We start from the raw sequence: 15,319 nt of genomic DNA, 5'->3' as shown, positions 1-15,319 counted from the left end.
TTGTAACCTATTTTCGTTTTCATCTACGAGCTATTGGCAACTCAGTGACCCATCCGCTGAAGCTTCTCTTTAATTCAGCGATCTTGAAGAGGGCATTCAAGATCGCAGAAGATCGCGATTGATCATTTGAAGACGATATAAACAGTACACTTTTTCTCCAAAGCAGTTTATCCAGAATCCTGAGTGGTCCGGAGAAAAACACCTCAGTTCACAGGCGCTTCATGCTGTTCGTGCACATGCATCGGTCAACTGGGTCTCGAGAGGGAAGACCGCGTGAATTGGGAGATGCCGCGACCACTGATTGTCCCCGTGAGAGGCACCGCACTGCGGAAAAGCCAACTTTCGTAAATGAGTTCCATTCATAGGCAGAAAATTTCCGTAGCGGAAACATGGTACATCTGTTGCGTCTCTCCTTAGAAATGACTCAAAACATTTGAATGAAGCGGTCCCTGCCATAGACGTACTTACCGCCAAGTCGGACATTTTGCACCATCCTTGGAGAATTGCAAAAAATTAGCAGTGGCTTAGCTCAGCTATGCAAGGATATACGTAGCCTGAGCTAAGGTTCAGCTGGTTGTTCTTAGCTTCCTGGTTGTCTAGGATAGCTTGATTATCATGCTTACTGCTGTTTCGAAAGATACGCACACGGTATACGCATTATGTGACACATGCATATTTATCAAGCGGCTCCGGCGCAGCGTCACCAATCGCCCCAGAGCTATAGCTGGTTCCACAGGCGCACGCCGGTGTTGCTGCGACGCACGAGCCATCGGTTCCACACCCGGCCACCCCTCGCATGATCATCAGGTGGACCGGGCCGCCACGTGCGGAACGAAGGTCGGCGAAGACGCTTGGCGCGTGGGGTGTGTGAGAGGCGCCGGGCAGCGAGCAACGTTCTGTGCGCCGTGTGACGTCACTGCTCCTCGCGCATGCGTAGCACGGTTCTTCAGGAGCCACGCGAAACTGCTCAACCTTGGCCAGTGTAGCTCACGCTACAAAAGTTAACCTCCAATAAAATGCAGGGGAAGGGGTTCAACCGAAAGCGGTTTGTCTGATACATTGCATTCGAAAAATACTTGCGCTGATCTGGATCTCCAAATCAGAACTGTACTATGATTTGGGGTTCAAAACAGGACGGCGTTTAGGATACTGCTGGTCTTCAGCCATTGAAGTGTGTTTGGGTGGAGGCTAACTTGTCCTTTCCTCCCGGCATACGCCGTGATCAGCTAGCACTACCCAAAATGGCCTGCCAATGGCAAGAGAAATGACAGCGTAGGACAATCGAGGAAATGGCACAGGGGCACAATTGCTCATAAATTCGTCAAATGCGCACGTATACAGTCGGTTGGAGCCATGCACGCGAGCGCGATTGGCCTCGGCTCGCGGCCAACCAGAGACGGACGTCCGCGCCGGCTGGTCCCAGGAAATGCACCTGGACAGAGGAGCGTAATCGACGCCGAGTGGAGAGCCCCGGCGGAGCGCCTAGGCTGAATCACGCGTCGCGTGAACGGGTCTCATCAGAATGATAATAATGACGCGCTAACAAAGCCCAGCCAGCGCACGACGAGAGAGGGACAGACGCACACGCGCGCGCGCGCACAACAGTCGCAGAAGAACCTCCAAAGAAGGACAAAAAAATACGAAGAGAATAAAGCGAGCTGGAGAGAGGACAGGACGATTTCATACACGTACGATCTGCTCTCACTGTGCGTGTCTGTCTATACACACGGCACAGTCCCTCTCCGTATTCCTTTTCTTCTCTTTTTTTTTCTTCCTCTCTCGCTCTCTCTCTCGAGGTCCTCTCTGTATCTGTTTGTAGGAGCAGCAGGCGTCTCCTTTGCTTTATGATTCGGGTGTTCGTCTCCGGGGTCGGTTACGTGGGTGGGGCGGCGGCGGGAAGGGCGGCCGTAGCAGCACGAGTTTCTATCTGCCTGCTCGGTATATATGCGCGCGCGGAGCCTCCATGCGGCGTCCTGGTGCATATTGCATAATGCGTAATGTACGATAGGGCCACGGGTGACGTTTAATACGCGGCTCGTGTGTCGGGCCCGTCCGAAGAGCATCTGCCCGGTCTTGCACGCACGGGAGGGGGCCGGAAAGTAACGAATACCGCCGGTGAAAGCAGCGATGTAAACGTTGGCACGCTCTGTTTCATCGGGCTGCACCGTGAATCAAGTTTCCATGCCATGGACTCAGTGTATAAACGTTTCGTTACACATACGGCCGACGCTCTCTCGCTCTTTTTTTTTTTTTTTTGTTCTTCTTTTTCAAGTTTCCCTCTACCAGCCAACTGCGATCGGATCGCTTACATCTGCAACCGTGAGGGATCGGGTGTCGCATTTGAGCCTCCAACAACTGTTCCAGTTTGTGGAACAAGGTACTTTCGAATCGGCAGCTAATTAAATATGCAAGACGTACGTACACCAGAAAAATGTAATTTTTGATTTTTTATAATTTCTTTTGTACCACGAAGTCATATTTGTAAAGAAGAAGGGTAAATGTCATTATTCATAGCCAAAAATCTCTTGGTTATCCAGTGCCGTCATCATGAGAAGGCTCAGGAACGTTGAAAAACCTCCTCACGAAGCATAAACATTACCTCTCGCCTTGTGTTCTTACGGATGAAAAAAATTAACAGTGATGAGAACAAACATAAAAGGTACGATATCAAAACAAGACACGGAAACTTATTGACAATCACACATTAGCGAAACAGAACCCGATGCAGCTTAACGTTGTAGGGCAGCCAAATAATGCAAAAGGGTCTCATGCAATATCCGCCGGCGCGGATTCGAGCTAAGTACATTCACGAAGCCACTCTTCGGTAAGAAAACAACTAATAGAGCCTTGGGAAACAAAAATATTTATGATGGGGCTTCGCGCTTCTGCACAAATTTTGCTGTTATGGGAGAGGCATCTCCCTTTAATATCTGTTCTATTTGGGTCCCCCGACAGCAGATAATTTAGCGAGTTATAAGGCTCGCTTGGAAAGGTAATGCGAAACCATCTATAGCAGCGCGATTCCATCAGGGCGAGCAATACCAAAGGCTGCTTTTGAGGGACTCACCTGGCATTGGCAGGACTAGAGCCAGCACCCATGAGAGACGCAGCGTTCCAGAGGCGGCTTGCAGATCTGTTGAAAGAGAGAAAGATCAAGCGAGGCTGTTAGCTCTACCGATAAGACACAATAAAATGATACTTCTATGTTAACGTGCCCTAAACATTGATGATCAAAACAAAACTGAGCAAAAGTAAGTGACACGACGGAATTGATGTAAAAAATAAAGATGTGTTCCTTCGGGAGTATAAATGCGTATCAGTGAAAAGCAAGGGATAAAGCAAAAAGAGCGATCAACAAAGGCACAAAGGCAGTGACCGCCGACGCCGGATACAAAGAAACAAGGACAAAATTCTCCCCGAAGGAGGAAAAAACACGGGTCAGTCGATCAACCACCCGAGAAAAACAGTAGCCACCACTGCTGCGCGCTTCGTGGCCGCTGTACTGGACGCACTCTTACCCCCCGCACACCCACACGCTGTCAGAAGCCGAAGCGGCCGTCATTTCGCTCGCCGCGTGAGGCGAGCGGAGAAGGATGGATGGATGCGGGAGACGAGAGCATCAGCTCCTCCGGGGCGAAGCGAGCGCAACAGCGACGCATCTCCGTCTTTTCCAGGCCATCGGCCTCCCCTGTATACATCGCCCGTACACTAAGGGGGGAGGGGATATCCACGCTCAAGACTCGGCTGAAGGGCTCGGACAGCGCCGGTGGTCATTCCCATGCATGGCGGCCGCAGTCATTCTGACCCGATCCGCACCCCCTCTCCGAGAAGCCCCCCAGCTCAGTCGGTGGCTGTCGCCGCAGACGCAATCATATCCCCATTTGTCAGGGTGCCAGCCTTTCGGGGGACCCGCCAGCTCCGACTGGACCTTTCTTGTCGCCCTCACCTCCCTTCCCAACGTTAACATTAATAACCCGGCGCGGTGGTTCAGCGGCATTCTTCTGCGAGCCGGCTCTCGTTAGCTATAGAGTTCAGGAAACAACGCCCGTCAAATTACTGCTACCAAAGAGGTGACTTCATACAGAAAACGACATTGAAAAGCTACAACAGGCCTGTGGAGTCGAAGGTGTTGCCCTTCCCCACCAACAGTACTCTCTTCTGGATTGCAGGAAAGCAGTGGAGACCGACCGTGCGATCAGCGCGGCCGGTTTCCATCGCTGCCTCAATCGCTTCGCGGCTTCTCGTCTCGCCTGCCGCGCGTTGAGTTGAGCGGGAAAGCTTCCGCAGGCCATCAGCAATAACACGATCGCAAAGGTCTTCCTCGAATCCTGAACGGCTAAACAATTTGGTGGGCATTTTTGTTATTTCGTTTTTGTCGGTGTGGCAGGTTTATCTGTATTTACAGCGAATACTGCTCGGTACATAATCAGGAAACAGTGAGAGCAAATGCTAACACAGGCAGTTGGTCACCCATCAAACAACGATACTGCGTCGTTCCTCTAACCCAGTTCATAGTTTTACAGCATAATGAATCAAGATCTTTATAATGAAAAGAAACAGAGGATTATAAATAGAGAGCATTCCTCGGGGCAACAAAGTGTAGCCTTATTTAATTGCGATGCATCTGTGACAAACATTCTAATGCTCTTCTTGATGTCCCACCCAAAATATTTAATTACAGGACAACTACTGAATGGGAAAGAGAAAAATAACGGACTTATAATTACTAATACATGAGAAAAGACTACAGCGGCAGAAGAGAACACTGAAAAACGCTACGTTTGCTTGCCTACAGCGCGCACCAGTAGAACACGTATAGTACACAGCGCTTTACAAGCCCTCTGAAGACGCGATGCGCGCTGTAAAACAATAGCCTCACATTTTTCCTAGAATTCTAACATACCGCGATAAAACAAAAACAGAATAGGTGCGCACTCTAAATTCCTTACAGGATGGTGGCTCGCGGAGAAATCCAACGAACGAGACAATAGTTAACAGCGATTCGGCCAGTGGAAGCCGGGTCCAAAGCAGCTCCAGTTTCGGCTGCGACGGAGCAGTTTCGGGAGAGTGGAGGTAAGAGGGGGGGAACGGGAGGGGGGGAGTAGCAAGCCCCGGGGCCAAACACGTGACACGACCGGAGTAAGAGAACGATCAGCGAGACACGCCCCACGAGGCCCTCTTGGACGGTAAACACTGTAATTACGCCGCCAGGGTGCCTCCTCTGCGCACCGGGCCTCGGAGCTCCGAGTTGGCCGTGCGTCGACGCATCGCGCAGCCCCGGCTCTCGCATTCGAAACGGCGTGTACGGCCAGACGAAACACTGGCCAGACGAGATGGCACGGGAGCAGTTCCCCTTGCTTCCGACCGAGTGCTGTCTCGTTGAACGATTTGGCACCTCGCACATCCATTGCTGACAGACTTCTGACCTCGATCGCTCTTATTAAGGAAAGCCTGGTCCCCGATGATGACGTGGTTCGAAGACTGTGTCTCCTGCGAGGTGTTGGTGCAGGAGGCGCTGGTATGCAGTAGGCGAGCTCGGAAGAATGCTGTTTGCGCGTTCGCACAGAAAGTGCGCAGACTAGGTGGATCGTTTGCGATACCGAAGAGGCAACGGGGCAGACGAGACGAGGCATGGGATGCGTTGTCTGCAGCATCAGCCACTGTTTGTAGTGGTCAAATGTAGCGCAGAAAAAAACACACGTAGATGAAAAGTATACACACGGACAAGCGCTTGTCCGGGCGTATACTTTTCGTCCCCGTGTGTTTTTTTCTGCGCTGCATTTGACCACTACGAATCGCCAACTAGCCCAGTATACAGCTTTACTAAGCCACTGTTCAAGAAAGAACTTACCCCGGCTTCAATGTGAGCCACTGAAATGACTGTTTTGGCTCATCATTCTAAAATTAACCTATAGTAAAACAAAAGTTCATACCTGTCGTACGATATTGCCACAGCTGGGTTAAACTCCTGTTCCGAAGTTTATTGCTTCATTTAATACTTTCACGGATTTGCTCGCCTACGACCATTTTTATGCTCATAGGAAGTTTGACTATAGGATCTTATCCGGGTACCGATTGTTATGGTCCAGCCAATCGATGGAAAACATCAATTGGTTCGCTCAGACAATATTTGAACCCATCAAAATATCGTTGTATATACACATATTGATTTGATTGATTGTAGGGTTTAACGCACCGAAGCAACGCAGGCGATGAGGCGCGCCTTAGTGGAGTGCTCCGGATTAATTTTGCCCACCGCGGGATCTTTAACGTGCGCCGAAATCTCGTACACACGGGCGCTATTGCTTTTCGCCTCCATGAGAAAAGCGGCCGCCGCGGCCGGGACTCGAACCCGCGTTCTCATGCTCAACAGCACAACGCCTTAGCCACTGAGCCACCGCGGCGGGTGTACATACACCTATACTGATTGCGAACAATCACTTTCTCAAAATAAGAAGCCCACGATTTGCTCCGCCTGCAAGCCGCGTGGGTGCGGCGCTGCTGTGATCTCCTTTCGTTAACCGGGAAATCCCCAGAGCAAATGAGCGATCGTCGTAAAGAAGTCAGCGCTCACGCATTATCTTCTAGGATCTTTCGTAAAGACCGGAATAAGCCCAGCCGTCACGTGTGGAACCGAAACCGATTCGAAACAAACACTCGGATATCTTCCCAGCGCAAAGACGACATCGACAGTAACACGGCGGAGAGGATCACCGCCAGCGGACATCAGATCGGCTCGAGAAAGTCGCACCGGTCGTCTCGTATGTCGAGATTTGTGCCAGTAGCCGCCCCGCTGCAGTCGCTTTCGTACGTAACGGCAACGAGTGCGTCGCGAGTCTTGCTTATCAGGGCCCGGCAGCTGCGACGCTACGGACCACCCGACGGGCAGAGCAGGGACGGGGGCGCGGAGGGGGGGAGGGGGGGGGGGGAGGGGGAGAAGGTATATACGCTCGTACGACAGGGAACGGGGCCTCTTGGAGCGTGGACAGCTGTGTTTGGCCAACAACGACCAGGTGACGCACCGCAAACACGCTTTCGGCTTCTCCCTGACTTTCGCTACGAGTCGTTCTATTATTTCTTTGTTTTCCCCTTGGATATTTTGCGTTTGTTCTTTTTTTTTTATCCTTTCCTACGCCACGATGACGTTGTGGAGACTTACATATTTACCGCGCACAGAAGCCGTCCACAGCGTGCGGGGAATTTGTGATCTGCTGCTCTACATAGCCCGTGTCGACAACAAGCAGACGAAAAAAAAAAAAAAACTTGCCGACGATTGAGCGTACATTGTTGAATGCAGGGGCGATGGGAGAACCACGCTGGATGATGGCCGCAGCGGGAGTATGAGACAAAGCACGATTGAGCTTAACACACGAACAGCTCATTGTCATCGCTGTGGTAAAAAGACTGTTCTTATCGCGTAAGAAATGTGGGGAAGACGCGGCGAAGAGAGGAAAGTTATATATTTTAGGGTACCAGTATACAACACCCCCCCCCCCCCCCAAAAAAAAAAAAAAAAACTGCGTCTTAGGTTCCGCGAAGCAAGTGCTATGGCTGAGCTTTTAGGGAATTCGGAAAAGGAAATATCCCATTCCAATTGGGATTTTACGCGTTTTTAAACTTTTTAAGGGATTTTAAGATTTTAAACCTAAACCGCGTGTGGGTCTTTAACGAGCGCCGTCATCTCGACACACGGGAGTTCTCGTTTCCTCGCCTCGACCAGGAAACAAAAGAACATGGCCAAGAATCGAACCCGCGCCCTCGTGTATACAAGCGGCTAGTATTGAACGGTGGTACCTTGTAATCCACAGTTGGGCAATTAAAATCAATAACGGCACAAACTTCATGCAAGAAAAAAAATTACTGGAACCTTTTATACAATCCTCTAATTACTTTCTTATCTCAACGTATCCACTTTTATTTGCAGGTGCCTGATTTTGCTTCTTTTGTATCAGCCACACTCCAGCACCATTCGCAACTGAACGTACAACAGTTAGCCCTATCGCGCATAACTATTCTTCCATCATTGAATCCACTTCACCCTTGGCACAAATATGAGCCAAATGTAACAAACATGTGGAGTATACATCCTATGTGCAGTTCGGAACAAACACGTGGTATATACATCCGACGTGCAGTTCGCTTTCTGCGTTTCAGTTCAGCCCTCCACCGAACCCGCCCCGATAAACGAGCGGAAGAGGCACGCGCGCCCGAAACACCGGCAAAACAATCACCTCGAGCTCGCGTTTCCTTCTCTTGTTCGGTTTTTGTCTGCTCGTTTCCTTCATCGTCGCTTGTTCTTTCCTCCGCTAACCGCCCGTCCTAAGCGCATACGCCGCAGACTGTTAAAAAAGGTCCCAGAAAAGGCAGGAAGAACAAAGAAAAAGGGCGGGGGGGAGGTCAAAACGAGGGCAGCCTGGTTTCGCACCCGTCAGCGCACAGCGCGTCCACGTGTAGCCATTATCGCACGCTCGCACAAACAGAGCAGTTTCCCTTTTTCTCCTCCTGCGCGCCGATCACTAGCATTAGGCTAATTGACAGTTGTCACGGGGCGCGGTCCTCGTTGAACGCGTTTCTCCTCTTTCGGCGAGATATAGATTCGGCGTGCACCTGCTGGGGGGAGCGAGCGCCAACACGCCCCGCTTTTAGGGGACCTCTTCTCGAAGCCGCCACCTCTCTGCAGCCTCGTCCAGGCATTCCTCGTTAGAAGAGTCTCGGAGGAGAGCTACTACTACACGGAAGGAGACAGTGAGCCTGGAGAAATGCGCCCAGTCATGTAAACACCTGCAAAAAGTGAAGCGACCGGCGCAGGGCCCAAATTCCGGAGGGACGCGGGTAAGAATGCGCGTTTGCGGATTTTTGCGAGTCCGGGGGCTTCAGTACCTGCGTTTTTTTTTTTTTTTCAGCGTTGAAAGAACTCGCCCTGGTGAGTAAGCTTAAACGCTTGAACCGAAGCTGACGTTCCTGTGACCTCTCTCTCTCTCTCTCTCTCTCTCTCTCTCTCTCTCTCTCTCTCTCTCTCTCTCTCTCTCTCTCTCTCTCTCTCTCTCTCTCTCTCTCTCTCTCTCTCTCTCTCTCTCTCTCTCTCTCTCTCTCTCGAATCTATTTGCTTCCAGACTGCATAATCAGATGCAGTGCTAACGCTGATACCTTTTCTCGTACTGTGAGAGACTACAGTAACAAAAATGGTAAATCGATATACAGGCGAAAATCGCTGAGCACCTAAATTGCCTGTGGCCTCTTGTATACAGAAACGCCAAACATAAACCGAACCATTTTTATCGCGGAGACATTGTCTTCACGTATAGCTCCCTGTCGAAGTTTGCGTCTGTAGCCCCTTGATCGATATATATTTACATGGAGAGAAAAGAATAGCCCAAACATTTTGAGACACTAATGATCCCACATGTCATCTTCTCTCTTTCTCGTTCTCTCAAGACAGCAAAACACTGAGCCACGTTGAATCTGCAGAGAGGGAGCCAATTATCCTACTGTCTGTGTTTTTATATCTCACATGATGGTATAAAATGGTCCTCCGCGGCATGCCGTTTACTCACGCGCGGTGGAATTTTTAACGTACTGTTCCACTCGTGACAAGTGATACTCTAAGAACAGATGGTACTTGTTCGGGATGATGAGGCTCTCACATTCATCGAGGACCGCTGCGCCGTCTCATAAGTTCACAAACAATTCAGGAGCTCGCAAACGGTGCCATAAAAAGGCAGCAATGTAGCATAGGAAAATAAACGTCCCCTACTCCGGCCATGTTGCTCATTACCTAAAGTGGCGCATCAGCACGTGCGTACAATTGCTTCTATTGCCAACTTACGGTTACGCGAAAACTTGCGAGCAAATGTTCTTTATTTCGTGAAATATTAGTGAGTGCAAGGGAGCCGTAAGTCAAACAAAGATTAGGGTTCGCCATCCAACCGGTCACCGGGTGCTGCAATTATTGAAGCGACACAATTCAGGAACAAGTTCGAGGAACTTACCATCTGCCGCAAAGAGAGAACATAGTGAAGACGTCGTCACGCTTAAAACAGCTGCTTCAGTTTCGAGTCACTACAAGGCAAGGAGAGAGTGATATCGCCCTTCATGCTTAATTAACGTAAATCGCATTGCATTTATTCTAATGACGTTTGCCTCTATTTACCGAATCAAACGAATAAAAGTACTAGGTGTCTTCCGAAAAGAAAAAAAAAAGAAAAAATAAAGGGAATCAAACGTAAAATAAATAACAGAACAGCTACCAGAATCGTCCCAAAAACGAATACTGAGACATAAAAGTCTTTGACGAGAAGTTATACGTTTACAAGCGTTTATTGCCGTGCCAGCCACATCCTTCTCTAAAAACGTCCCGCTCACGTTCTCAACATACAGCCCTGAGAAAGCGCACTCGATAGACGAGCAGGTGGCCGCTATGTACCAGCCGGAAATCACAGGCTCGTTGGCGCAATCTGGTCAGATAACCCGTTCACCCGGGTCGCCCTGGCTGAGATAAAACTGGTGACGCGACGGTTGGGGTGAGCAACTTCACCGCCTATCGGTTTTGCCGTGATTGTGTCTACGTGCCTGTTTTTTGTTGTCGTTTTTTTCTGTCACACTGCGCCCACATTCGAAATAAAAATCGGCGGGAAGCCACCTGCAGCCCCGCTGTTTGTCGGCAGTTGCACGTTCGCTAACGTTCGACGATAAAGATCTCTCAGCTGTCGACGACTCGTTATGAGTTGTTCGCTGTGGACTTCGGAACAGGAAGCCGGGTCTCACCGTAGCGAATAACGCCTGAGTATCACGGTTCTTTTTCTGCTCTTTTTGTGTCTGCGTCCTCTGCGATCTCGAGGGCGGTAGATGTGGCCACCAAGTAAACATTCCCTGAGTGGCGTTTCTACGTCAGTAGACGCAGCCCACGTACGTTCGTGCGCAAGCATGCAGATATCATGAACATCCACAGGGATTGCGAAGATAAGGGGTATAGGTGGTTCCAATTACGCTCAGTTGCGGGTCTAAGCGGGAATAAAAAAAGTCTTGGTTTCTACCATCGAAACCAATGCAAAAAGGAGTTCCGCATTTTTATAGTTGTGCAGTTTTTCTAGACTACTAAAATTATTTTGCCGACAGCATCTTGGCTACCACCCTACCACCAGCTACCTGTGGTTAAGTTTACCCCAACTAACCCACTGTAATATTGAATAATAAGCCTGCAATAGGTGGGCAAAACAACCTTCCGTGCTGCACCTGTACGTGGCGAATGGCTCTTACCTGGGGACATGATAAAAGCGTTGCACACAGAAGCGGCGTACGTCGAAGAACACCGTGTTAAGCTGGCCAATAAATTTTTAAACGTCCTGTTTGTGGCCCCTGCCTGTTGATTTATGTGTTATATATAAATATTTTATATAAGCATATAAAATTTATATATAAAAATCGTATCACGACATATCCATGGCCATATCATGAAGCCCTCGTTCCGTTTGCTGTCGTCTTCCGTATTGTAAAATACTGATTCGGCCCCGTCGTATCTTTTTTTTTTTTTCGAGAAGTGCATGTAGTGTGTGTACACGAGCCCCTCGACCGGAAGGCGCGGCTTTTGCGGAGAGCGTGTGCAGCAGAGCTTTGCCCGGGCGGTCTTGGGTTTTAGCGTTGTCGCACATTCTGTGCCACCCGTGGTGTTCACCCCAGCGCCCAGGCGCAGGGCTTCGGTCTCCTGGCGCTCCGACTAGATGCAGCGGCCGTTTCTATCATTTCGCCTTTTACTTTAGAGTTTTCTGTCAACGACTCTGTCCATGAAAACTATCCTTTTACCAAAACGCGCACCATCGAGTTTTGTTTCTCTCTGTGATTGGTTCCTTTTTCTTTGGCGGGAACAGAGCTGATAGGAGATAAGAAGCATCTTCCCGATCGGCTGCGAAAATGGTGTCCAGAATGCCCTTTTCTGGCCCGTGGATGCGATTAAAACAAATATAAGCTCGCTGCACCGTCCTCGCGGGGCCCGTTGCGGGGACTGACTCGAAGAACGCTGCCGCCCGTCATCCGGGCCTTACTTTGTTGATATTTTCTGTCCTGGTGTAATTGAGGGTAAGATGTCTATCTTATGCCCTAAATGCCGCATCAGTCATTAAAGGAATTCAAATTTACAACCCCTGGAAACCCTCTTTCCTTCATTGCCGGAGTCGCCATGCTACAGTAACGGTATAGCGGGCTAACACCACCGCTACAACCAGCCTGAAGCTACACCCAGTTATTCTGCGCGAATGTTCTTTTCGTCCTTCTAAGCCCAGTTCTCGTGCACACCGTAATCGGCAATCAAGACAGACCATGTGATAGAGACGCACGGTATAATAGCCTCTTTTAGCGTCCAAGTTGGCCTGCGTGGCGTGAAAATCACGACGTCTTTCTCAACCTATAGGCATGAGACGCGTCTGCGTCAAACGCTATCAATGCGCTAACAAAAGGCATAATTACAATCCACACGTAAAACTGAGTGGCCCCGCAGGCTGACCCTGACAGCGCCTTAAGGACGTTATACTGCATATTATTGTTTACTGTTTTACAGCTTCAAGGAATTGATTGATTGTGGCGTTTAACGCGCCGACGCAACGCAGGCGATGAGGCGCGCCGTAGTGGAGGGCTCCGGATTAATTTTGACCACCTGGGGATCTTTAACGTGCGCCGAAATCTCGAACACACGGGCATTTTTGCTTTTCGCCTCCATCAGAAAAGCGGCCGCCGCGGCCGGGAATCGAACCCGCGACCTCGTGCTCAGCAGCGCAACGGCTTAGCCACTGAGCCACCGCGGCGGGTCACAGCTTCAAGGAAAGATGCTGGGCTCAAATTAGTGTCGCCATAAACAAAAAAAGACGTGTAACGCGAAAAAAGAAAAGAAAAACAGCACGGAAAGCCAACTTATTGGGTTCGGACAAAGCAGACACAAGCGCAGAAGAAGAAAAAAAAAACAATCTCCAAAGCATAATGAATGGTCAAGGAAACAAAGCAAAGTTACGCCAAGATTCCAAGACGAAGGAGGAGTAGAAGATGAGAATAAAAAACAACAAAAAAAGAGAGAGAAAAGGCGAGAAGAGACGTGAGCGCGAAAGCGAGCGGAAAAGGGGAGGCGCACCGCTGGGACCGAGGCGGTTCGCTTGATGGATGCATCTTCCAGATCCGGTCCGCTCGTGCCCAAGCCGCTAATTAGCGCTGCCTAGTTCTCAAAAATTCATTTCTTAGTTTTGCAGCCCGCCTCGGTAGAGAGAACCAGAGGAAAAAGTAAACAAAGCGCGGAGAAGAAGCTTCGCCAGCGTTGCGTCCCGCCTGGATAACAGAGGCGTCTGTGTAGCCTCGTTCGGCTCGAGATTTCACACGGAGCTGCACCTCTGTGCATATATCTCTCTCGCAAAAAAAAAAAAAAGAAAAAAAAGAAGACGAAAGAGAAACAGCCTTTTCTATTTTGGGGTTCTGTGTACGGACATTTGTCGCTTAATAATGCTATGCGACTACGTTACGAGCACATAGTATAAGAGGAGACGTAACGTGTAATAGCATTATTGCGAAGAAAATTAGTGCAGGCAGAAATGAAGAGCCAACAAAAAGACAGGAGTTGGCCGTACAGTCTTGAAGAACTATTTCGGTGCTTGTGTAAATGGGGACAGCCTTTATTATGACGTCACTGCAAGTAGTAAACCTTTTTTCAGTGGAGTGCCAGTAGAGAGAACGTGCCTGGCCAATATTAACGCTAGAGGTCGACCAAAAATTGCAGCGGTACCTCGCTAGGTATACCCGGAGGGTAACCTTCCCTACGTCCACACATGCACACGCGGTACACTCTAAGACAATCCTGTGGTTCATCTTGTCCACAATGCGCGCAATTCACCAGTACATGCGGCCAACAATTAAACTCCTGCGAATGGGGATGTCGAGCATTCGGTTTGGATCAAAAGTTTGGTCTGCGCTGTGGCATCCTGCAATGCAAGCGTGAAACTCTGCAATGCGCAGTGCCGATTCGCAGATCGCCTTTTCGAGTCAAATTGGATGCGCGTTGCTGTCACTCGCTGAGTCCACTCTGTTGGCGACGAGGATCACTGGAGTGCATTGTGGAGAAGCTGAACAACGGAATTTGTTTACATGTCTACGCTAGCGATATCTTGTTCTGTTTTGAAAGCGATCGCTCTGTGACATACCAAGACAGACGTACGGTTTATGGACCACAGCCATACCGTATTCTGTTTGCGGTTCGGGCCTCGTCAGGCTGGTTTTCAAGCGAGTTTTTTTCTCCAGAAGAAATAAAGCTCATTTTTGGTATGAGTTACATTAACTACCGTTTTTTTTTTTCCTTTGGGGGGGGTATCGTAATCGCACATCTGAGTGGCTGTCGTTGTAAGGTTAACCATAACTTATAGGCTTGGAAAACGCAATAACTAGTCGCTATCCGCTGGATGTAGTCAAAGATGTAAAGGGAAAATATGCTTCCCGCATTGCACCAGCGACTGAACAGTGCGTCAATTGAATAGGTTCATAAACGAGAAGGAAGTTCAGACGCATCCTCAAAGACAGAGCCGATGCATTATTTCTTTCCGATTGAGGCGCCACTGTTTTTTACTCTATGACACTTTTTTGAGCGCTGCATGTTTCGTGTGCGCGCACCAGGTCGGGAGCGACAACGGCAGCAACCACCGGTACTCGATTCTTGTTATTCTGCACAATGAGTACAGCGTAACTCTACATGAATAACAGAATGCAGAATGGTTTCGTGCAATCGTCCTGATATATCTGTACAACGCGTGTAACTATTTGCAGCGTTGTCTTAAACTCACATACCGCTGCTGGCCCTGTCACAGGAATGTCAAAACGTGCCCCACGAAAACCAAGCTTTTTTTTTTTTTTTTACTGAAACCAACTTCTTTATTTGCAAATGCTGTCAGTCTACAAAGATTCAAAGATTTCAAAGATTTTATTTCCTCAGAAGTACGAGGAGGCAGGCTGGGACGAAAGGCTACAAAGCCTGACAGAGGCCCCAGCCCCCTTTGGTACAGCACAACGAAGACGCAAAATCAAACAAGCTGGAAATTTTAATGTTTGAATTATAAAAAGATACCGCCAACATCTAGAGCACCAGACATTAAATAACAGTATGGGAAGGTACAGTAAAGTACATTAGAGCATAAAAGAGTAAAGTAAAACAAAGTACGAGTGGACAATCAGAGTAGAACTATGATTGAGTTTTAAAGATAGACACAACTACGAAACCTGCGCATTAAACAAGTCTAAACAACATCCACAGTTCTAGCCGTTGAAGCAGATATTCTGATTTGAGAGGTATTCTTTCGCC

General features: G+C 49.1%; 1 protein-coding gene across 1 annotated transcript in view; it reads right to left on the bottom strand.

The window, feature by feature from the left end:
* The window catches only part of LOC144175231 (uncharacterized), a 170,491-nt gene that overhangs the window by 95,558 nt on the left and 59,614 nt on the right, over positions 1-15,319 (bottom strand). Inside the window, exon 2 of the mRNA XM_077704336.1 lies at positions 3,068-3,133. Within this exon, the coding sequence (XP_077560462.1) occupies positions 3,068-3,133 (66 nt within the window). The remainder of the gene's footprint in view (positions 1-3,067; positions 3,134-15,319) is intronic.

Source organism: Haemaphysalis longicornis, unplaced genomic scaffold (genome assembly GCF_048455015.1).
Source record: "Haemaphysalis longicornis isolate Haplotype H1 unplaced genomic scaffold, Haemaphysalis longicornis Haplotype H1 scaffold_3, whole genome shotgun sequence".
NCBI classification, from domain to species: Eukaryota; Metazoa; Arthropoda; class Arachnida; order Ixodida; family Ixodidae; genus Haemaphysalis; species Haemaphysalis longicornis.
This window is presented reverse-complemented; position numbering and strand designations above follow the sequence as displayed.